The sequence below is a fragment of the Danio rerio genome, chromosome 2 (assembly GCF_052040795.2).
Source record: "Danio rerio strain M-AB ecotype USA chromosome 2, GRCz13ab, whole genome shotgun sequence".
In the NCBI taxonomy this organism is placed as follows: Eukaryota; Metazoa; Chordata; class Actinopteri; order Cypriniformes; family Danionidae; genus Danio; species Danio rerio.
The window spans coordinates 36852137-36875507 of record NC_141022.1 but is presented as its reverse complement, the minus strand read 5'-3'; the positions used below and the strand labels follow the sequence as shown (position 1 = coordinate 36875507).

At 41.3% G+C, this 23371-nt stretch overlaps 1 protein-coding gene across 3 annotated transcripts in view; it reads left to right on the top strand.

The window, feature by feature from the left end:
• The window catches only part of b4galt2 (beta-1,4-galactosyltransferase 2), a 201162-nt gene that overhangs the window by 139785 nt on the left and 38006 nt on the right, over window positions 1-23371 (top strand). For all 3 annotated transcript variants that reach the window (XM_087238548.1, XM_087238549.1, NM_001128385.1), the window contains 2 exons: window positions 14493-14680; window positions 21488-21610. In XM_087238548.1, coding sequence (XP_087094674.1) covers window positions 14493-14680; window positions 21488-21610 — 311 coding nt within the window. The remainder of the gene's footprint in view (window positions 1-14492; window positions 14681-21487; window positions 21611-23371) is intronic.

Below are 23371 nucleotides of genomic sequence, written 5' to 3'. Positions count from 1 at the left end.
AGTCTCACACCCTGTTATGAACCTGTTAATTTTATTTTTTGAATTCCGTTTTTATCTTACCTGTTTCTGGTACCGGTCTTCCCCAAATTCGAAACCAGTCGTTGTTGTCAAGCTCAGCTCCTCTCTGCGTCTCAAGTCCGCTGAAGTACACGACGAGCTAACTGGACAAACTGGTTGCAGCGGGAAAGCCCTCCACACGGAGGTAAGCGGTCAGGTTCTAAGCACAAAAAGCAACGATGTCATACCGCCCCATAGCGTTCGCTTTTAAAAAATGAAATGCAGCCATACGTACCTCCGGCTACATAATTCGCAGTCTAAAGAACTGTCCATGGGACTACGTTTTAAGATTGAGCCTTTAATGCAATTCACCTATAGCGCATGTCTTTGGGTTGCACAATCGCCTCAACGCAAGAAGGTCTCTGGTCCGAGGTCTCTGGTCTTATATTATTTATTCATTCATTCATTCATTTTTTCATTCCGCCACCACGGAATGAACCGCCAACTTATCCAGCAAATGTTTTACACAGTGGATGCCCTTTCAGCTGCAACGCAGTACTGGAAAAATATTATATTATGTTATATTATATATTATATTAAAATAATTTTTTGTAATTATTCACATTTTTTATTAATATTTATTTACTCATAATTAAATAATAATTAGCCTTATATATAACTCATTATAAATATAAATATTATGAATATTCATTATAAATATTCAGTTTCTGATTTCTAATTAATGTTTTAAATTAATATTGATTTAAAAATTCTAAAGTATAAAATGCTTCTTTTTTTCTTCTCTTTTAAATCGCAGTCTCTCTCACATACACACTTCCAATACTGCAGGTCGATCCGGCTCACTGCGGCTCACACTCCTTCTGTAGCCTTCAGCTCTGGCATCGATGGCACGCTGAATGATATGGTCAGTCTGCTGGGGACTGATAAAGCACGCACACACACATCTGCACACTCACTAACCTGCAAAAGAAAATGCACAATGCAATCTTTCAGGATGAGCCCTGCCTCTAATCCGTCTCCATAGCAACGGGGCCCTTTCAGGACTCCCCCTATTGGCCTTGAGTGTCTCGCTATAAGGATCCTGAATGATGACCCAGAGCAAGCCAGGGATTGTGATTAGCTATCAGTGTGATCATCAGATAATAAAAAAAAACGGCTAATTGCTTCTCCGAGAGCGAGTATTGAGCAACTGACATGACTGCGATAAGCTTATAGAGGGAGATGGAGACTCTGGCTGAGTGGGTTAAGTCTGGGTTAAGAAACAAAGTCGTCATACTTAGTTGTGGTAATGATGGGCAAAAGGGAGGCTGTTTAATTTGCTGAGCTTGAGCTAAGGGTGATTTCCTCTGCCTCATTATCTAGATACAATTGGCTGTAATGGATTATGTCAAACCTCTATTCTTAACTTACATGGGTATTTATGTTACTGTGTGCATGTACTATGGTATTTTGCATGGTACTGTAATCTGAGACACTCAATTCTGTGTTTGCCTTACACAGGTGAGTGGGCTTGACAAACCACCTGTAGAAAACACATTCTTTCGTCTCTTTGACACTTTAACTGACACATGCAGCAGTTTTTGCACATTTGCACTTCTTACAAAGACTCCATATCTCTAAAAAAAAAAAAACATGCATTTATGAATTGCTCTTGACTCTGACAATTCTCTGATTCTGGTTCTTCTAGATCTGACAGCAGCATACTGTTGACAACTCTATTCTGCTGACCAGATTAAATTCAGATGTGGGCTTGAAAGGCACAGTCCTCAAGTGGTTTAACTCTTGCCTATCTGATAGAAAAGTTTCAGTTATATTAGATAACTTCTCATTACTCTCTCAAGGTTATTTTTAGTTCCCTTTTCATTATACTGTATATGCCTCTTCTAGGGGCTGTTACGGTCCCTAATTTAAATACAACTCCTGAACCAAAGACAACCTAACATAAATAAACAACGGCCAAAGTGCTCCAGCTAAATTATTTAATCACATAACCAGCAAAACAATCCAAAATGACAAAAGATGGGGAGCCCAACAACATAAAAATAACAACCAAACAAACCTAAAGCAAGTTGGAGCTCCCCACTCCAAACAAATATCAAAAGGAAAGCCGTCAAAAACTGTGTTGGCGTGGTGGTATGAGAGATTGCGAGAAGTCCGCTTCCGTCCATTTCAGGGCCCCAAATCAACCAGTAGAAAACCGAAAAGGGGAATAAACAACAAGATCAATTACAAGTAATAATTAAGGGCAGGAGTGAACGCCACACGCAACAGGGGCCATTGTAAGAAGTCATGGGGTGTCTTTCCATTTCTATGCTGATGACACCCAGATTTACTTACCTATTTAGAGGAATGACCCTCTCGCTCTTAGTATCTTATAAAGGTGCTTAGATGAGATTAAAATCTGACTATCCCACTATTCTTAAACATTAAATGATGATAAGACAGAGGTGATTGTATTCAGCCCTACTGATAATGTTCAGGCCACATGCCTAGATCTGGGCTGCTTATCTGCCTTCAGATCCCCCCTCGTGCCATCCAAATCTGGGTGTCATCCTTGATGAGTCATTAAAACTAGACAAACAGATTAGTTTGGTTATTGGCTCCTGTTTTTGTCAACCCCGCTTGCTGTCTAAAGTCAAACAGCTTTACACAGGTGAGTGGGCTTGACAAAACACCTGTAGAAACACTTTTCTCTCTAAAAAAACACTCCCCCTTCTTACTGTAGCTGTAATTCTTTGAGCATATTCTTTGTATAATTAGCACTTCTTGTGTGTACTGGCTGTAATGATATATCTGTAAATCATAAGAGCTGTAGTGTAGTGATAAACTTGATGCATTGCTATGAAAACTTTAAACTAATGCATTCTAATAACGATCACATTAAAAACTATGTAAGGGAATTACTGTAGGCCTGTTATGATATCTGTTTTTTGATGTATGATAAATTGTACAAAAATATGTTGTGATAAACAATATTATTGTCATTTTAAGATGATTTTTATACTACTCATTATATAATGCCAGAATGACAATATAATAGGATCATAATGCAGATACACTCTTCCAAAGAACACATCATATTTTATTCTTAACAATATTTTAATTAGAGTAATTTTAACAATTTAATAATTAGTCATTGGAACCAGAATGTGAAATCGCTTATTCTAAATAAATAATAATAATAAATGTTAATCTATTTTCAGATCTATTTTCATTTGTCAGGTACCCACTTGAAAATATACTATAGTAATAGTACTATAGTAAATACTTTAGTGTTTTTTCACCCATACTGACACTTGACACCTGCAATAGGAATAGAGATGTTGCACAATAAAATGTTGCTAGAATGTTTTTTTTTATGTATGGGCAATATACACTCACCGGCCACTTCATTATGTACACCCTACTGGGTTGGACCTCCTTTTGCCTTCAGAACTGCCTTAATCCTTCATGGCATAGGTTCAGCAAGGTGCTGAAAATATTCTTCAGAGATTTTAGTCTATATTGACATGATAGCAACATGCAGTTGCTGCAGATTTGTCGGCTACACATCCATGATGTGAATGTTCCACCACATCCCAAAGGTGCTCTATTGAATTGAGATCTGGTGACTGGAGTGGCACCCGGTGTGGTCTTCTGCTGCTGTAGCCCACCTACTTCAAGGTTGGATGTGTTGTGCGTTCAGACATGCTCTTCTGCATAACTCGGTTGTAACGAGTGGTTATCTGAGTTACTGTTGCCTTTCTATCAGCTCGAACCAGTCTGGCCATTCTCCTCTGACCTCTGGTATCAACAAGGCATTTGTGCCCACAGAATTACCGCTCACTGGATAGTTTCTCTTATTCAGACCATTCTCTGTGAACCCTAGAGATGGTTGTGGGTGAAAATCCTAGTAGATCAGAAGTTTCTGAAATACTCAGACCAGCCCATCTGGCACCAACAACCATGCCACGCTCAAAGTCATTTAAATCCTCTTTCTTCCCCATTCTGAGGCTCGGTTTGTACTGCAGCAGATCTTCTTGACCATGTCTACATGCCTAAATGCAGCATTGAGTTGCTGCCATGCGATTGGCTGATTAGAAATTTACATTAATGGACAGTTGAACAGGTGTACCTAATAAAGAGGACAGTGAATGTATATTGCATCACCAAAAATGTTTGAGGTCATGTCCGTGTGTTGTGCGATAAGTCAATATATTGATTGTTGTGACAGGCCGAAAAGGAGTATTATTTGGAACTCACATGTGAAAAGATTAACAACAGAATTTTTATTTTTAACACTTTAGCTGTTGTAAAATCACTAAAACAACCCCTTCCATGTGTTAATATTAACTGTCACTTTGTTTTGGTGATGCACAACACAAAAATAGGATGATGTAATGTTCTCCAGATGAGCCATTGTCCCTGTTGAGGTTAAGAAAGTACAGTAGAACAGGTGCAAGTCTTCTAATGAGGGAGGAATTACACCTGTTCCCTAATCAACCCTACTTCATGGTGTGTTGAAAAGCACGCAAAACAAGCCAAACACTTCACTGCTGAAACTTCAGGAGGATTGCTTAGTTCCGATGATCCTTTTTCTAAAAATAATAACACTTTTTTGTACCGAAACCATCTGTTCATGGTGTCCACATAGCCACTGTTTTGGAGTTATTTTCTTGGACGAGAGATAAGTCGTGAGCATGTCCCTGTTATAAATCTGTCATTTTTAGCGAGGTGTGTTATTACCAGACATCTACTGCTGTGTCTGCCTGAGCCTCCTGCCACCTCACGAGGAATAAATCTCATTAAACAGGTAAAAATGAGGCTAGTAATGTTTAATGAGCGTCCTTGCTGATGAAAATAGCTGTTTTACATCTTTTAAAGATATTGTCTGTTCTGCTTTCTTTCATTCGTTCTCCATTTCTGATATTTTGAAGCATCTCTGTCCTCTGAGTCTCTGAAAGAGTTCAGGATAAATATTGATAGAAGGCAGAAGAAGGTTTTTTCATTGAAGACAGAACGTTCGAGGTTACTAAAGTAACCCTTCGTTCCCCGAGGAGGGGAACGGAAGCACTATAAGTGGATTTGATTTGTAAAATCCACGCATAGGGAGGTTCGGTTCAGAAGCTACTCGTCTGAAAGAGTATTGAACGGGCCAATTAAGAATGAATTGGCAGCGCAAGCCTGCGCAGGTGAGCGGCATAAGCAATCAACTGAGTATATAAGCTCACCTGGCGCCAGCAGACGCTATCCTTTTTAAGCTGAAGAGACTTTCAACAGCTAAGGGACAGTCATTATGGCGACGGAGTATAGTGCTTCCGTTCCCCTCCTCGGGGAACGAAGGGTTACTTTAGTAACCTCGAACGTTCCCCTTCGGGGGGAACTTCAGCACTATAAGTGGATTTGATTTGTAAAATCCACGCATTGGGAGCCCATTGAAAGCACCATAATGACTGCACCTTACCAACACCCCCGATGAGGAGATAGTCAAGCAAGCGTGACGCACCCGCATCATGGGGGGCGCGGTCCTCCAACGTGTCCCTGGCCCTAATTTATCCTACTTCAACAGAAGTTTTACGGATTTAGATATATTTTTTGGGAAGTCGTGAGCATCTAGATAATTCTAGGAAAATACGACAGTACGTTGGGAAGCGTGCAATCCCGATAGGGAGGACGCTGCGGAGGCCATTCGTTACCCAAGGGGGGATAGATGGCAGAATTTACATATGGACTAGCCCTAAAAAGGGGGAGTACGCATAGCAAAAGAGTGGTTAGCGGGGAGGGAAGACACGGGTCCGCCCAGGGGGGGGGACTTAACCGTGGCTGAATAAGCATATGGGATCGCCTAGTGGGGACCACGCATAGCAGGCACCTATACCCAAAACGCGGGCTGACCAGCGGGCAGACCTACAACGTAGTGGGCCAGCAAGTGACTCCTCCGCTGAGTCAGTGCTGGGGGCCACGGAGGAATCTGCAGGGCTCACCTGACGGGGAACTTTACTGACAGATAAAAAGGCGCACGTATCTCCGTGTTAGGGAAAATGGCGCAGCAAGCGTGTTTCAACACCCTACCGAATTGTTTCCTCAATCACCAAGGGTTACCTAATACCCTTGAGGAAACCGGCTCCACTCGCAGATTGTAAAACCTTGCAAATGTGTTGGGTGTCACCCAGCCCGCAGCTCTACAGAAGTCTGTTAGAGGGGCGCCGCGTGCAAGATCCTAAGAGGGCATGAGAGGGGGCGGGGTGGATTAATTCGCTTAACGCCCCTGAGGAACCGGATGATGAGGTTATGCGTTCCCACGGAGCCGCCAGCCACCGCGTTATGAGAGCGGAGATGGCAGCCACGTAACCTTGAGTGTGGAGGGCGACAGCCTGCTCTCCAACTTCTCTCGGCGTAAAGAAAGCACAACGCTGATCTGGCAAATTACGGGGGTCTTCTCAGCGAGAGACACACCATTCAGTGAATAGACTTCACGTCAGGGCATAGGCGCGCTCGGGGAGGGGGCTCTAGCCCGAGTGACGGTATTAGCCTCCGCAATCGGAGGTTACCCAAGTCTTCCTCGCGTCTAAAAATCTCCAAAGATCGGCGAGGGTGCCAGGTGGTGCCCTGTCCCTGAGAGAGTAGGTGCTCTCTCGAAGGGACTGCCAGGGGAGGGCTATCGCGAGGGAGAGCTCTGACATCCAGGTCCGGTTGAGCCAGAGGGGCGCAACCAGCAACCTGTTCCTCGTCCTTCCTGACCTTGCACAGTAACTGCGCGAGCAGGCTCACTGGGGGAAACGCGTATTGCGCGTGCCCCGAGGCCAGCTGTAAGCCAGTGCATCCGTGCCGAGAGCACTCGGTCAGGGAAAGAACAACTGGCAATGAGCGATCTCGGGGGAAGCAACAGATCGATCTGGGCTTCCCCGAATCGCGCCCATATCAGCTGAACAGACTCGGGGTGGAGTCTCCATTCTCCAGGACGCAAGGCTGCCGTGAGAGCGCATCGGCTGCACGGTTGAGCTTGCCTGAATATGAATGGCGTGCAGCGATTTCAGCCGCGGATGACTCCAGAGGAGCAGACGGCGGGCGAGCTGAGACATGCGGCGAGAGCGCATACCCCCTATACGGCTGATATACGCCACCGCCGCCGTACTGTCCGTCCTGACCAGCACGTGTTGCCGCTCCAGCACCGGAAAAAAACGGTGGAGAGCGAGGAACACTGCCAACAGCTCCAGGCGATATGCCAATGCAACTGGGTACCTTTCCACAGGTCCGCAGCCGCATACCCGCAACGCACAGCCCCCCAGCCCGTGTTTGAAGCGTCTGCTGAAACGACAACAAGACTGGACGCCTGTTCTAGAGACACCCAGGCCTGTAGGAACGAGGGGTCGCTCCAAGGGCTGAGGGCGCGGCGACACAGCGCAGTAACAGAGACTCGGTGTGCGCGCGCGTGCCATGCGCGTCTGGGGACTCGATCGTGAAGCCATTGCTGAAGTGGTCTCATATAGAATAATCCGAGCGGCATGAAGCGGCTGCGGATGCCATATGCCCCAGGAGCCTCTGAAATAGTTTCAGTGGGACCACTATTTTACTGTCGAGCTCTCTCAGACAGTACAGCATCAGCTGAGCGCGCTCTCCGGAGAGGCGCGCTGCCATGGTGACCGAGTCCAGCTCCAGCCCGAGAGAAGAGATCCTCTGCACGGGGGCGAGTTTGCTCTTTTCTCGGTTGACCTGAAACCCCCACAGGTGGAAGTGCCAGAGCACTTTGTCTCTGTGCATAATCAACTCTGTGCATAATCAAAAGAGAGGGCAAATTCAGCCAGTCGTAAAGAAATTGAGTATGCAGATGCCCGCGAGCCGAAGGGGCGCTGAGGCACCCTCCGCGGGCTTGGTGAGGACCCGCGGAGACAGAGAGAGCCCGAAGGGGAGGGCTTTGTATTGCCAAGCTCGACCTTCAAACGCAAACAGCAGAAACTGTCGGTGGCGAGGAAGAGTGGAGACATGGAAATACGCGTCCATCAGGTCTAATGCTGCAGACCAACCCAGAGGACGAACGCACCGGAGGATGCGCTTCTGCGTGAGCATTCTGAACGGCAGCTTGTGCAGGCAGCGGTTCAAAACGCGCAGATCTAGGATTGGCCGTGACCCACCGCTCTTTTTGGGCACGATGAAGCGTGGGCTGTAAAACCCGCTCTCCATCTCGGCTGGAGGGAGCGGCTCGATTGCATCCTTCGCCAGGAGGACAGCAATCTCCTCTCGCAAGACAGGGGCGGACAGGGGGCTGACCCTGGTGAATACACACCCGTGACTTGAGGGGCCGTTTCGCGAACTGAATCGCATAGCCGAGTCTGATTGTGCGTATGAGCCACCGCGAAGAGCTGGCCCGCGCTAACCAGGCAGGCAGAGCCCTCGCTAATGGACTCATCGCTACAATCGCTGACGTACCAGCAGTGGGGCAGCGCGGAGTGGGTGTGCTGATCCGGGAAGCTCGCGGGTCCCACGGAAAAGCTGGAGGTGAGATATTTGCTCTCACTCCAAACCCGAGCTCCGGAGGGGAGGCTCGATGGGTGGGAGAAAGGAGACCGTCCTCCCAGCGCTCGTGAGCCACTGGCGAAACGCACCGAATCTGCAAGCTAGAAAGCATAGCGTCCCAGACTGGCAGATTTCGGGCTGTCACATCTGGGGAAGTGAAAAGTGCCCTTTCATAATGTTTTCATGGCAGTAAAAAGTGCCGTTGGAAATGGGGCCCCGCCCTCCAGCGGGGAAAGAGCAAGTTCCCTCTTCTCCAGATGGCCTGTCCCAGGGGCGCTTCGCGGTCCGTTGCCGGACTTAGCGGCGTTCTGGGCAGGGGGGCTGCCTGCTTCCGAGGTGCCCGACGCGCTCGCTTCGCCGGGGGCGTGTGCGGGGGCGGAGCAGCTCTCGTAGGCGGGCGCCTTCGGCGAGGAGCAGGTATGAATGGCACGGCGGGCGGAGCGGGCTACGGACCGCCGATAAGACATCACCCACCAACTGCTCTCTCACCGCCTTGAATTCCTGGGTGAATTCACAGACAGTGTCGCCGAACCTGGCTGGGGATATGGGGAAGTCAAGAAAGCGGACTTTGTTGACTTTGCGCATATCAGCCAGGGGTGGCGCTCCTGGACCACTAATGTGGACATCGTCCTCCCCAACGCACACGCAGCGAACTCAGTAGTCCGAGGAGCTAAGTCGGCGGCGGTGCGAAGCTCGTAAGCCTGGGTTGGACCCACCCTCGTGCAGCTCGGCCAGCGCCTGCGCTTGGTAGCGCTGGTAGGTGGCTATCGCATGCAAGGCGGAAGCAGCCTGGCCCGCAGCTATGTAAGCTCTAGCTCCGAGGGAGGTAGATAACTTACAGGCTTTGGATGGGAGACGAGGCGGACCCCGCCAAGAAGAGGCGCCGCGCGGATTTACCGCCATCGCGCACTCAACCTGAGGAATCGCCACATACCCCCTGGCTGTTTCACCGTCAAGAGTGGTTAGGGTGGAGGAACACGCAGCACGAGCAGAAAAAAGTGCTTTACAAGACCGCGTGAGCCTACTGTGCACCTCCGGGAAGAAGGGAACGCCCCTCTAGTCGGTCCGGCCGCGGAGCTGGGGGATAAACCATCTCCAACCCACGGCCGAAGCAGCCCGGGAAAGCACGGCTAACATGTCCGTTTCAGGATCCGTAGTGACAGCGCTCACCAGCCCGAAGGGGGCGAGCGGGTCTGGATCATCATCGGACAATGAAAGCCCACCCTCCGATGCCGCGGTGGACATCTGGTCTCCGGTGTCATCGGGCGTAAGGGCTACCATCTGTTAGACGGATCGCTTCCCCCGCCCGAAGCTTGGATGGAGCGCTTAGAGGAGCGGGAGGTCCGCGGGCCCGTGGGCGACGGATTATCTCTCGCTGAAACCCTCAGATCTGCCCGAGTGCCCGCTGCAGAGCAGGGGACAACTGGGGTGGTTCGCCCTTTTGCAAAGGCTAACCGCGATCTTGCGCAACAGTCATGGCATCGCAATGACGACATGAACTGCCCGCGAGCAGCGCATTAACATGCTGGACCCCCAGACATGCAACGCAGTGCCCGCGCCCATCATCCGAGGACAGGAAACCACCGCATCCAGAAACGCACAGTCGGAGCGCCGTCCTGATAAGGACGTGCTGCACGACTGTGTTGCTCTTTCTGTGAAGTTTGCAACTTTATACGCACCGCTCTGGAGGACCAGACCCAAAGAACGCCAGGCAAGGGAGAAACCCAGCTCGACCGTCTGCCGCTGCGTGTACACACTCTGGACCGGGAGAATGCTCTCGTTCGCTCAGAATCGCTGGTCACAGCAGGAGGAACCCTCATCGACTCGATCAGAAAGTCTCTGAAGCGAAAAGGATAGCGTCTGCTGGCGCCAGGTGAGCTTATATACTCAGTTGATTGCTTATGCCGCTCACCTGCGCAGGCTTGCGCTGCCAATTCATTCTTAATTGGCCCGTTCAATACTCTTTCAGACGAGTAGCTTCTGAACCGAACCTCCCTATGCGTGGATTTTACAAATCAAATCCACTTATAGTGCTGAAGTTCCCCCCGAAGGGGAACTGCAATGCCTTGCATAATATGCAATCTTTAATAATTTTGCTAATGCTTTGTAATGCAGATCAATTAGCATTATGCTGAAAGCAGTAGATTTGTGTCAGTAGTTCATACCTTTGGATTATTGGGTCATATCTCAGGTATTACAGGATTACATGGGATTATTGTCACACTGGATTATTAGTTCAGACACCACATGGTGTTGTGGTGTTACACAGAATAGCAGTCTAAATATAGATTTCCATCTCACCAAATTAGAGTTTTCTTTGGGTAATCTTAAAGATGACAAATGATGCTATTTTAAAAGATCGTTATTTTGAGTGTACTATAAAAGTAATTTTTTTTTAATGTTCAAAAACATGCTGTCCCCAGTCAGACTTGCTCTATTTTCTCTTGGAGTTACCATTGATCTTATTTCAAGTGCACGAGAAGAAGCATTCCCATTTCCAACTGGTCTTAAGATGAATTTAGATGCTTCTCTTGTATATGGCTCTAATATTACATTTTTGAATGTACTGTAGGCCTACATACAAATCTTTTTGCAGAGCTCAGTGAAATGTTCTTTAAATGGGCTATTTATCAATAAACTGTTAAAGCCAAAACAAATGATAAAATACAAGTTGTAATTTAACTGAAAATAGTTTAAATAAATAAATAAAAAAGAATTTAATAGGGGCAGCATGGTGGCACAGTGGGTAGCACGTTTGCCTCACAGCAAGAATGTTGCTGGTTGAAGCCTCGGCTGAGTCAGTTGGCATTTCTGTGTGGAGTTTGCTTGTTCTCTCCGTGTTGGTGTGGGTTTCCTCTGGGTGCTCCGGTTTCCCCCACAAGGACAAAGACATGTGGTACAGGTGAATTGGGTAAGCTAAATTGTCTGTAGTGTATGTGTGAATGAATGTGAATGGATGTTTCCCAGTGATGGGTTGCATCGGCATCCACTGTGTAAAACATATGCTGGATAAGTTGGTGGTTTATTCCGCTGTGGTGACCCTGGATTGATAAAGGGACTAAGCTGAAAAGAAATAAAGCATATTTTTTAAATTAAATAAATTGGCTATTTTTTGAAAAATGTCCATGTCCATGTTTATTCCATCGAATTTAACACAAATAAGATAAGTATATTCTGTGTATTTGAAGAAGTGGTCAATCATGCATTGAAAAAGTAGACTGTAGCCTACCTTAACACTTAAATAGGCTATTAATAATGGATATAAATGAAAGATAAATAAAAAAAATTTAGTTAGTAGACAGAAAGTAGGTGGTCTGTTGTGACTGTTCAAACACATTCAACCACATGTGTGTACACTATGAAAGCAATCCAGTCAAATGAGTTTTGACTACCTCTTGAAGCTCAACATGATTTAAATCTTGTTTACACCTACTGTATATTCAGTGTCATCTGCTTGTGTTTGAACAGCAAAAAATGAACAGCACTCTGATTGAGTTATGTTTTCTACGAAAACCTTCCACCTGAAAATACTAGAGTGCTGTCAGCTGACCCAGTGCATTACAGTATGATTGGCCCGTACACATTAAGCCATATGGAAATGTGGCGGTGTTGAATTTATTTTCTGGGAGCCAATAAGCTTTGTAACTTTGCCAGTATCATGTGCAAACAGATACATTTCACACTAAAGGAAATCTTGACAAACAATCCTACAGACTCTTTAAAATCGTTTAGAAATAATGGCAACATATTTCAAAGAAAATTGTGTGTCATATATTCAATATTAGGGGTGCAACGGTACAGAAAAGTCAGGGTTCAGTACATGTACCTAACATCTGACTTGACCTTTGGGGTGACTTGGGGTGTCTTTAGAAGCATATAAACAACATAAACAGCTTGTTGTGAAAAATGTATATAAACATTTTGTTTTAAATTTGGAACTGGTTTAGTGTTCATATTTTCTGTGGACAGCACGGATCTGCTTGATTTCACCTGCAGTGGAAAATGCCCTCAGAAGGACAGAGGTTCAGGCACAGCTACAGTCTGGCTGAAATACACTTTTATTCTGGCTGAAATGAAGGAATGGTGTACCAGGGCACAATTAAAAGTTAACAGTGAATAATTCCAGTGAAAGCAGTGTTAAGAGGCGCTGAGGCGCTTCATTTAGATTCAATCTCAGAGTATTTTTTTAAATGGACCAACACTTGGAGAGTAAGTTAAATGCAGAGTTGCAGAAGCGCTCTCAGATGCTCACAGCTGAAAGTTTTTGGATGATTGCAGGTGTTTTCAACTGCTCAAAAACACTTGTTGGTTGTGTCCTTAGGATATTCTTATGTTTTGGTAATCATACTTATGTTACTATCCATATTGCACTGAGCAATTCCAGCATATGCCTGATTGGCGTTTGTTTTATTACTTTTCATAATAAAACTTTTCATTGCCTGTTACAGTGCAGTAGATTGTCTGCGCTGCCTTTCTGAGCATAGTGGCACTGAAAACATTTTACTTCACACACTTTAGGCTGTTTTAGCAGTTTTAAAATATTTGTGATCCTAGACCATAAAGCCATACGGGTGAATTTTTGAAAATGAGATTTATATATCATCTGAAAGCTGAATAAGCCTTTTATTGATGTTTTATAGGATGATATTTAACCAAGATAAAACTATATGAAATTGTGGAATCTGACGTAAAAAAGATGTAAATATTAAGAAATTCACCTTTAAAGTTGCTTAAACGAAGTGCTCAGCAATGCACATTATTAAACCATAAATTACTTTTATATTTATAAAGTATCTCTGTAGAACATGATTTTTGCTTCATACTTACTTTTGGCATAAAAGAAAAGTCTATAATATGACCCATACAGCGAATAATAATATACCAATGCAACTTTTATTTTTGTGGTCCAAGGAACTTATTTTCTAAATAACAGAGACAAATACAGTAGTTTTGCAATGTGTACCCAAACCAAAATCCTTGTACTGAACGGTTCAATATGAATGCACTTATTGTTACACTCCTATTTATTATATATTGTGTAACATATTCATGGTGCTAATTCCTTGTTTTTAACATAGTTAAAATAGTTGAGTTAAAAATATATCAACATATTTATTTTGATTAAATATATATATTTTTTCCATTCTGGTATTACTATTGCTACTATTACTAGTACTACTATTAATTTTAGAATTGTTATAATTGTCAATAAACAATTTTCAGTTTAAAAAAATATTGAAAATGCTTTATTTTCACCACATTTTAAGTTTCAAAAACCAAAGACATGCTGTACAGGTGAATTGGGTAGGCTAAGCTGTCCGTAGTATATGAGTGTGTGTGTGTGTGTGTGTGTGTGTGTGTGTGTGTGTGTGTGTGTGTGTGTGTGTGTGTGTGTGTGTGTGTGTGTGTGTGTGTGTGTGTGTGTGTGTGTGTGTGTGTGTGTGTGTGTGAATGAGTGTGTGTGGATGTTTCCCAGAGATGGGTTGCGACTGGAAGGGCATCCACTGTGTAAAAAATGTGCTGGATAAGTTGTCGGTTCATTCCGCTGTGGCAACCCTGGATTAATTAAGGGACTAAGTCGAAAAGAAAATAAATTAATAAATAAACTTTACAACACAAAAACAACATTACATGCATTACATTATTACAGCTGTTCTGTGTCAGTTAAATGAGTTGACTGTTGAAATTCTACATTTTAAACCCAACTGGTTGAGTTATTAATTACTAACCCAATAAAGGTTGAAATAACATCCAAAATAGCACCAAATATTTTCAACTCAACCATTGAGTTAAATAAATAACTCAATGTTTTTTTTTATTAATTTTCTTGAGTGTAATAACGCAGCTGTTCTGGGTTGACTTAAAATCTAATTTTTTAACCCAACTGGTTAAGTTATTAAATATTTAACCAAACTGGTGGAGTTATTAATAAGTATATTTAGATTTTTTTTAATCGCTTGCCTTATTGTGCTTTGTTTCAGCTGGGTGAGGACACCTTTAATCGGGCCAAGCTGCTGAATGTTGGCTACACAGAGGCTATTAAAGACGCAGAATACAACTGCTTCATTTTCAGTGACGTGGACCTGATCCCTATGGATGACAGAAACCTCTACCACTGTTACGACCAGCCCCGTCACTTTGCCATTGCCATGGACAAATTTGGCTTCAGGTAACATATTTAATACTGAGCCAACCTCAAAGTGCAAGAATCTGTTGAAACATTATATTTGATACAGCACTTCATCTCATCTTTATAATCCTAGTTTCTTTTCATACATATTGCATGAACCTTAATATAAAGTCTGAAAATCGAGCAATATAAAATCAGCGGCAGGTTTAATATGAATTTAATATCCTTAGTGAATTTTGGTTTTTGCCAGGGTTTAATACAAATTTGCTGAACTGCATTTGTAGCTATTTACATACATATTAATAGATGGAACGTTTGTATTTTTCTTTGTTTTGTTTTTTTTAGCACAGAGCTTTGTGAGTTAATCAAACAGCCTGAGCTTGAGGGCTGTCTGTCAAAGCCTGTGCTTCTGGTGATTAATTGCTTTTATCCACTAGGGAAGATATATGTGTCTCTGTCGTCTTGAGCTCCAGAATGCAGTTGAATTATTATGTATCAACAGTTCATTTGTTAGGTGTGGTGCCAGTCTAGACAGACCTGGAGCTTTGACAAGAATATGTATTAATATGCATTCATTTTTCAAGGCAGACAATTATTTAGCTGAGGCAAGCCGGTGCTCTTCAAGTGTAATAGCTGGTGATATTAAAACACTGGTGAAGCTTCTATGTATTACGTTTTTTTTTGGTCAATCTTGAAATGAATTTTGTCTGTCTTGTGTCGGCAAGCAGACGGGTTGGCCTTTGCTCCGTGGTGTTTAATTTCCTGTCTTTGTGTGAGGGGCCGAAAGGGCCAAGACAATCTTAACTCTGTGCTTTCCTCAGCCAACTTCAGGGAATTCACTGGTTCAAATCAGCTTCTGTCTTGACAAGTGAGCGCTTGTAGGAAGTAACTTCACAACCAATTATTTAAAAAATATATATTTACAATGTAACCATCAAAATCTATCTATCTATCTATCTATCTATCTATCTATCTATCTATCTATCTATCTATCTATCTATCTATCTATCTATCTATCTATCTATCTATATTTGTCTGTCTGTCCGTCCGTCCGTCCGTCCGTCCGTCCGTCCGTCCGTCCGTCCGTCCATCCATCCATCTATCCATCCATCAACTGTCTGTCTGTCTGTCTGTCTGTCTGTCTGTCTGTCTGTCTGTCTGTCTGTCTGTCTGTCTGTCTGTCTCTCTGTCTTTCTCTCTGTCTGTTTATTTATGCATTTATTATTATTTTTATTATTATTATTATTATCATCATTTTTGTTTTTATTGATGTTTTGTTGTTTAATGAATTACATTTATTGTAGGAAGTATTTTTGTAGAACATGACCTTGACTTAATACTTAATTATTTTTGGCAAAAAAGAAAAATCTATAAGTTTGACCCATACAATGTATTATGATATACCATTACAACTAAATTGCCAAGGACTGTTTTCTAAATAACCAATACAAGTTGTTCATTTTGTAATGTTTACCCCTACCAAAATCCTTGTTCTGAACGGTTCAATATGAATGTTGTATTGTTACACCCCTGTTGTTTATTGCTGATATTTATTTATTTATTTATTTATTTATTTATTTATTTATTTATTTATTTATTTATTTATTTATTTATTTGTCTGTCTGTCTGTCAGTCTATCTTTTTTTCTCCTGAAAATGTCTTCTAAATTGAACTATTTCATGAATGATTTACAGACCTATGTATGTTGTAGGTTCAGTTTCAATATGTACAATATGTTCAATATGTATATACTGCAGTATTGTTTACAGTTGTGCACAGCTCTACCCAAAGGAAGTTTATGTTTGTTGTAAATAAGTGTGTATTTATTCTTTTGCACAATGCTGTGATTAAATTAGAATTGCAAAGAACAAATGCAGTAAAAATTTGAAACATATTCAGTGTCTTGTACTCAGATGCCTCACTAAATGCAGTGATGTCTCTCTTTACTGTAGTTTTCAAATGGCTGTGCAACTAGTATCTAGTGCTGTCTTGAGTATTTTCAGGAAGTGTCACCAAAATCGGACTTTTTTGCATTGGAAAAAATGTACAGAGTAAATCAGGCATGTCCAAACTCTGTCTTGAAGGGCCAGTGTCCGGCAAAGTTTAGTTACAACCCCAATCAGACACACCTTGGCTAGCTAATCAAGCTCTTACTAGGCCCTCTAGAAACATCTTTGCTGGTGTGTTGAGGCAAGTTGGAGCTAAAATCTGCAGGACACCGTCCCTCCAGGACCGAGTTTGGACACCCCTGGACTAAACTGTCATTATGAAAATATGACAAAGCTATTTGATAATCTTGTTCATGAACAATGGTGTAAGGACTTTTCATCTTAATGATACTGACACTTTCATTGACATGAATACTTGCTCTTGAGGAATGGGCTATCCATTTTGAGCATGTGACACGCTTTTGCAGGTTTTAAACTAGGTTTTGCAGTTTGTACGAATTTTTTTGATAAATGCATTAACTGTTGTGCAAATGTAAATAGTGTTGTATAAAATGCACCAAAGCCACTGAGAAAAACTGTGATATTACTATTAGCGATGCTGTGGCGCAGTGGGTAGCACATTTGCCTCACAGCAAGAAGGTTGCTGGTTCGAGCCTCAGCTGGGTCAGTTCACCCTGTGTTTTTGTGGGTTTCCTCCGGGTGCTCCGGTTTTCCTCACAGTCCAAAGACATGCGCTATAGGTGAGTTGGGTAAACTAAATTGGCCGTAGTGGATGTGTGAATGAGTGTGTATGGATGTTTCCTAGTGAGGGGTTGCAGCTGGAAGGGGATCCGCTGCGTAAAACATATGCTGGATAAGTTGGTGGTTCATTCCACTGTTGCGTCCCCAGAATAATAAGGGACTAAGCTGAAAAGAAAATGGATGAATAAATTAATGTTTATTATTATTATTACTGTTATTATTTTTATTACCTGTTGGACTGCATATTACATTTGCATACCAATATAAACAACATGTTCATTGACTGCCCTAATGGTCACTAATAAGAAAAACTACACAACAGTTTCCTGCATATTTTCCCCCTACATCTCATTAGCTCGGTTTTTTAGTCTGATACTTAACGCTAGAGCAACGGTTTACAAAACCACAGTACCTTAATACTTGGCGAAATCTGAACCATTATTGAATTCAGTTTTTGTTTCTCTGTGGACAGCCAGACAATACGTTTCTAAAACAAATGCCTTCTCCCGGCGGCTGAACTGCCTTTAACTGTCAGTGGGATAATAATTCCATTTCCTCTGTGAGTGAGTCACACCATTGGACTGAGGAGGCCTTCACATCGCTGCATTCAATAAACGGAGTACGTTCAGAGAATTACTCGCTCTCAGACCGCGAGCATGTGAAGAAAACTTCAGCCATGCTGTTTCTGTGAACACTGCTGCTCTAGCAGATGGTCTCATTAATTTTAGCTTGTTGTCTTTTAACGTGAGGTTGCAGCGCACATAAGCTTGTTTGTGTGTGAGTGCGCGTGTAGGTTCCTGCTTCGTATTCTCCCTTATGTCACACATTTGTTTGCGTAGGTGGATGTGGTGGCTGTCATTTGGCAACACATAGTCATTGCAACACACACTTACTGCTAGCACAGTAGCCCAAGGCAAACCCCGGGCACCTACCCATGATGCACCTGCCAGCCCTTTAGCCCAGCGGGTCTCTTAAAAGACGAGACATGGAGACCATGTTGTCAAGCGGTATGAGTGTACTCCAGAATGTTTTCATTCAGCCTTCCAATGCTACGCATAATTGGAAGATAACGTATAAATCACTACTTTAATTTTTTTATTTGCGTTTTCCATACTGTCCCAAATGTCCCATAGACCTGAAGCTTATAGGTCTATGTTGTGATATTATCATATACCATGATAAAATCCTTTTTTGTTTGTTTTATTTCAAAACAGGAGGCGCAGAGACCATGTTGTCGAGTGCTATGAGTGGACTCAGTGCTTTTCCAGACTGTATTCATCCAGTAGAGGATTTTAAAGCTTTCCAACGCTAGCCTGAAGTATAATCATTCTGTGGTTTAAAGGTCAAAAATAAGAGAACCACTGGGACCTTTTAATTCGTCCTTTAACCCACAATGGAGTATTTATATTTATATCAGCCTTTAATCTTGTAGCCGATGATTCCTCAAAGGATTCTCTTTTAACCGTGGCCTCTCGCATTCCTACAAGCGGAAACAAATTCTTTGCTTTATTGCGAACGGAAGCTTTTACAGGACGTCCTTAGAGTTGTGTAGCTCAACCGAGGGGCCTGAGGGGTGGCAAGAAAGCAGAGAATTGATGAAAGAGTGTTTTTGGAGAAGGATCAGATATCATTGAAGATGTTGAAGCCCCTGTGGGAGGACTCTGTGGATCATAGAATCACTCATACGAGATGCAGTTTTGTCAAATTGGAATGCTTCAGCTGGCTGACTAAAGGGCTCAGTTCAGAAGAGTCAACCTGGAGAAATGATGTTTTACTGTAGACTTAAATCAAAACTCAAATCGATCCCCTTTAGCCCTATATTCCCAAAAGGGCTGCATGGGTGGTAGACGTATGCCGGAATTCAATAATTCATTTACATTTGAACAAAGATTTGCTAGAATTTTACGAATTTTATGAATAATTTTGGGCTTGACTGTATTTTTTTTAATTTATTTATATATATATATATATATATATATATATATATATATATATATATATATATATATATATATATATATATATATATATATATATTTTTTTTTTTTTTTTGCAGCTTGGGTGAATATCGTGATAATACCATTTACTGTGACGCAAACTTTATCAATTAATCACTACAAGAACATCTGATACTGGCGGAAGCCTACAGTTTAATGGGCAATTAAAACTGTATTAATAATTCTCATGATGTATAGTTCCCTTGATGTATTCAGGTTTGTGCTTTTGTACAATATAAATTATTATTTAAAAAAAATAAAATTAGCAAATTTAAATACAAAAATTATATCCATGTAATTGTTTCACTAAACATATATTTACATTTGTATTGTGTCCTCAAAGTCAGAGAATCAAAAACTGTTTCTTTTAGAGAATTAATCGAGCTATGGTGAATTATTGCTCAAGAAATTGCATCTAAGATATTCCAAATGCATCACAATTTTTTCTTCAATCAATTTGATATCATGAAACTGCATGCCTGGAGACCCAACTGCACGCTCAGACCAAGCACCTTTAGACTTATCGTTAAGGTTATGGTCACGTGTCCGATGTTGCGACTTTAGAAAGTGCTTGTCTGAGTGTGCTGTTGCAAGATGTTCTCGCTGCAGTCTTTAACCATAATGACGTACTGGACCAGGTCCACTATAGTGGACATTGTACCGGCCACTAAGGTAAAGCCCATGCTACTGTAATGGTAGGGTTTAGGGTAGGAAGAGGTGTACAGTAGACAATCGTCCATTACGTAGTGGATCTGAAGCTGCAGGCTGGAGAGAGGACTGTTTCTGCAGTTGGGGCTCTGGACCTGCCACTTCACCCGACCCAAAAGCAGGTGGCACTGTCTGAGAAAATGATAGGTCTGAAAGTGCTGGTGTGCGCATGCAGGTCTGAGCATGCAGTTGGTTCTCCTGGCCTGCAGCTTCACACTACTCAATCAATTTGGGATTTTGTTTTTTTTAAATGCAGATGGTGCTGTATGCTTTACAAACAGCCATTATCTGCTTGCATCCAATTCTTTATAAATACCAACAAAAACTTTAAAAAAAAAAGCATTAATGAAGTTAGGAAAGGCTTAAATGAATTACAAGAGTGTTCATAGTGAGCTGTGTGTTTATATTAATCTTGTAACATAAAAGTCAATTTGCGTAATTCAGCAGCCAAAAACAGTATTCTTCCTCATAAGCATTTTAGTGTTGGGTTGAAAACTAGCCAAGAGTGCCATCTGCTGTTAAAAAATAAGCTCACAATCAATTTAAGAATAACTATGCAATTTAAAAATCTCAGAATCAATGTAGAATCGCGTTCTCGAAGGATTTTTTTTTTCACAACAGATCTATTAATTCAGTATCACTCATTAAATTCTCTGTTAAGATATTTTGTTAAAGAAAATATTTTAAGTTTACTAAATACAAGTTTTAGAATCTGTTAGTACATCTGATTGTGAAAGGTTTATCTGGTTGACTATTATTTGTCATGTTTTGACATTCAAAGGGTAGATTAAATTACGAATTAAATGAACAAGATGCGAAGGAAGGAGAATGTTTCAATGAATGAAGTGCAATGTGATTTTATTAAAGTTTGCATTAATCAAGTTTTGCATCATGTTTAAAGCCCTGTTTTGTGCTTAAAAGGTTAGTTTGAAAAAAATGAAAAGTCTCTTGTTCCAAACCTGTTTGACTTTCTTTATTTTGTTGAATGCACACACACAGAAGAAAGGGTATTTTTTTAGAAAACTTTACACTGGTTACCATTGACTTCCATTGTATTTGTTTTTCTAACTTAGGAAGTCAATGGTTACCGGTTTTCATTTTCTTCAAAATGTCTTTATGTTCAACAGAATAAAAAAATAAAGGTTTGAAACCACTTGAGGGTGAGTAAATAGTGTGTGAATTTGGATCTTTGGTTGAACGATCCCTTTACATTTGCTGTAGGTGGAGGAGTTCATTAAACAGAATTTTTCTTACAAAAGTTTTGGATTGCAAGATAAGGAAAAACACCTTTGTGACTGTGTGCTTTATTTTCAATGAATTTTCCACAGCCAGCGGTGCTTTTTGTGATTGCAATTTCATGCTAAAAAGCCCTTTTAGTAAATCTTGATCCATTGATGCTGAAATGTATATCAGCTGTGTAAAATGACTGAAGTCTGTTTTTCTTCTTGCAGATTGCCCTATGCAGGTTATTTTGGAGGGGTGTCCGGCCTTAGCAAAAAACAATTCCTCAAAATCAATGGCTTCCCTAATGAGTACTGGGGATGGGGAGGTGAAGATGATGACATTTACAACAGGTAAAACCATAAATGTGGTGTATTTCTCTAATCTAAGTGCCTTAAGTTTGATCATGTTGTGATACAACATGAAAAATAAGAGAGATTACTGAAAATGTAGGACAATAATGTGTTGGGATTCATTCACTATTGTAAATCTGTACGTGATTAAATAATCAATTTACATCCAAGCGGTATATGAATGTGTAAATCTGATTAAATCTGATTTTTTTTAAATGTTGGCTTCTAGTATAAAACCTTGTAAGACCAGTGACTTAATATTACAGCCAAATTAAATGGTGAGCTAAAAAGATTTTTCTCATAAGTGATTATGCTTTTTATTCTTCCATATAGACATATCAATCTTAAAGTGTTCTCTATTAGAACTTTTTACAATGTAAATGTGAAATTTTGAAAACTATGCCATAAAAACACTTTCAAATTTAATGTCTGAAAATCTCAAACATTCTGAAATGCCTTTAGTTCCGTTTAAAATAGTTTGATTTTTTGGAGTATTTATATGCCAGGCAGACTTTATAGCGATACACTGGTATTAAAAACAGAAGTGTATGTACAGTATACTGTATGTTACTGAAATGTGTTTGTGATTCCCATGATTATATTTAAAGGACACTTCTTTTACCCCTTTTACAAGCTGTAAGATAAGCCTTTTGTGTCTTCAGATTGTGTCTGAATAGTTTTAGTTCAAAATACCCATCAGATCATTTATTATAGCCTCCAGAATATGCCCATTTTGGTGTTTGAGTACAGTGTAGCTGTTTTTGTAGCCTGCGGCTTTAAATGCAAATGAGCTGCTTCTCGCCGCCCAGTGTTCCCACATGCGTGTCCGCTTCTCCTGCATTACATCAGATAAACTGCAGTCAGTAGGGATGGGCGATACCAATATTTTTGTTTCCGATCTGATATCAAGTATTTTAAGACAAGTATCATCGATACTGTTATCGATACCAATACCTATACTTAGGCTAAATAAACATTTTATAGTGATTTTTTTATGATTATCACCTTTATTATTATTATTAATATTAAATAAGACTCAAGACACATGATTCCTTTTTACATTTATTAAAATTACAGATCTATAATTGGCTAAATAGCACCATATGTAATGAAAAATAATACAAAAAAAATTAAATAAAATAGTAAAATCTCTCCTATGCTTCTTGTAATAGCTGATGCTCTTTGTGAGTCATGTAAGAAATATAATATATATTCTCAAAGCTGTTTTACAGGCATTTAAAAAAAAATAATATATATATATATATATATATATATATATATATATATATATATATATATATATATATATATATATATATATATATCCTTTTGATGCATTCGCAGTATAGAAAATATCGTTACTTCAGGATTGATCCACCCATAGCAGTCAGTGATAGAGACAAAAATACCAAGTTTAATTCATGTATTTGTGGTGAAGTTTAATCAAGCCTTTCTGAAAATGATGGCTCACACACAAATGCTGTTTGCAGTACACACAAACACAGAGGCGCGTTTACTGACACAACAGCCATGGTGATTATAGTGGTTAAGAATTATATAGCGATTTTGCTCTCTTTATTACAAACATGCTCTGTTTTTAAAAAAATGTAAACTTTAAAAACTTAAAAATCACAGAGTTGGAAAAAAATGTTCTGTGGACATCTGTATACATGTTATTATAGAAACATTGTGCCTGTCAATCAATTCCGTGGGAGGGGCAAACCACACTTCTACAGTGCATCATGTATCAGAATCAGTTTT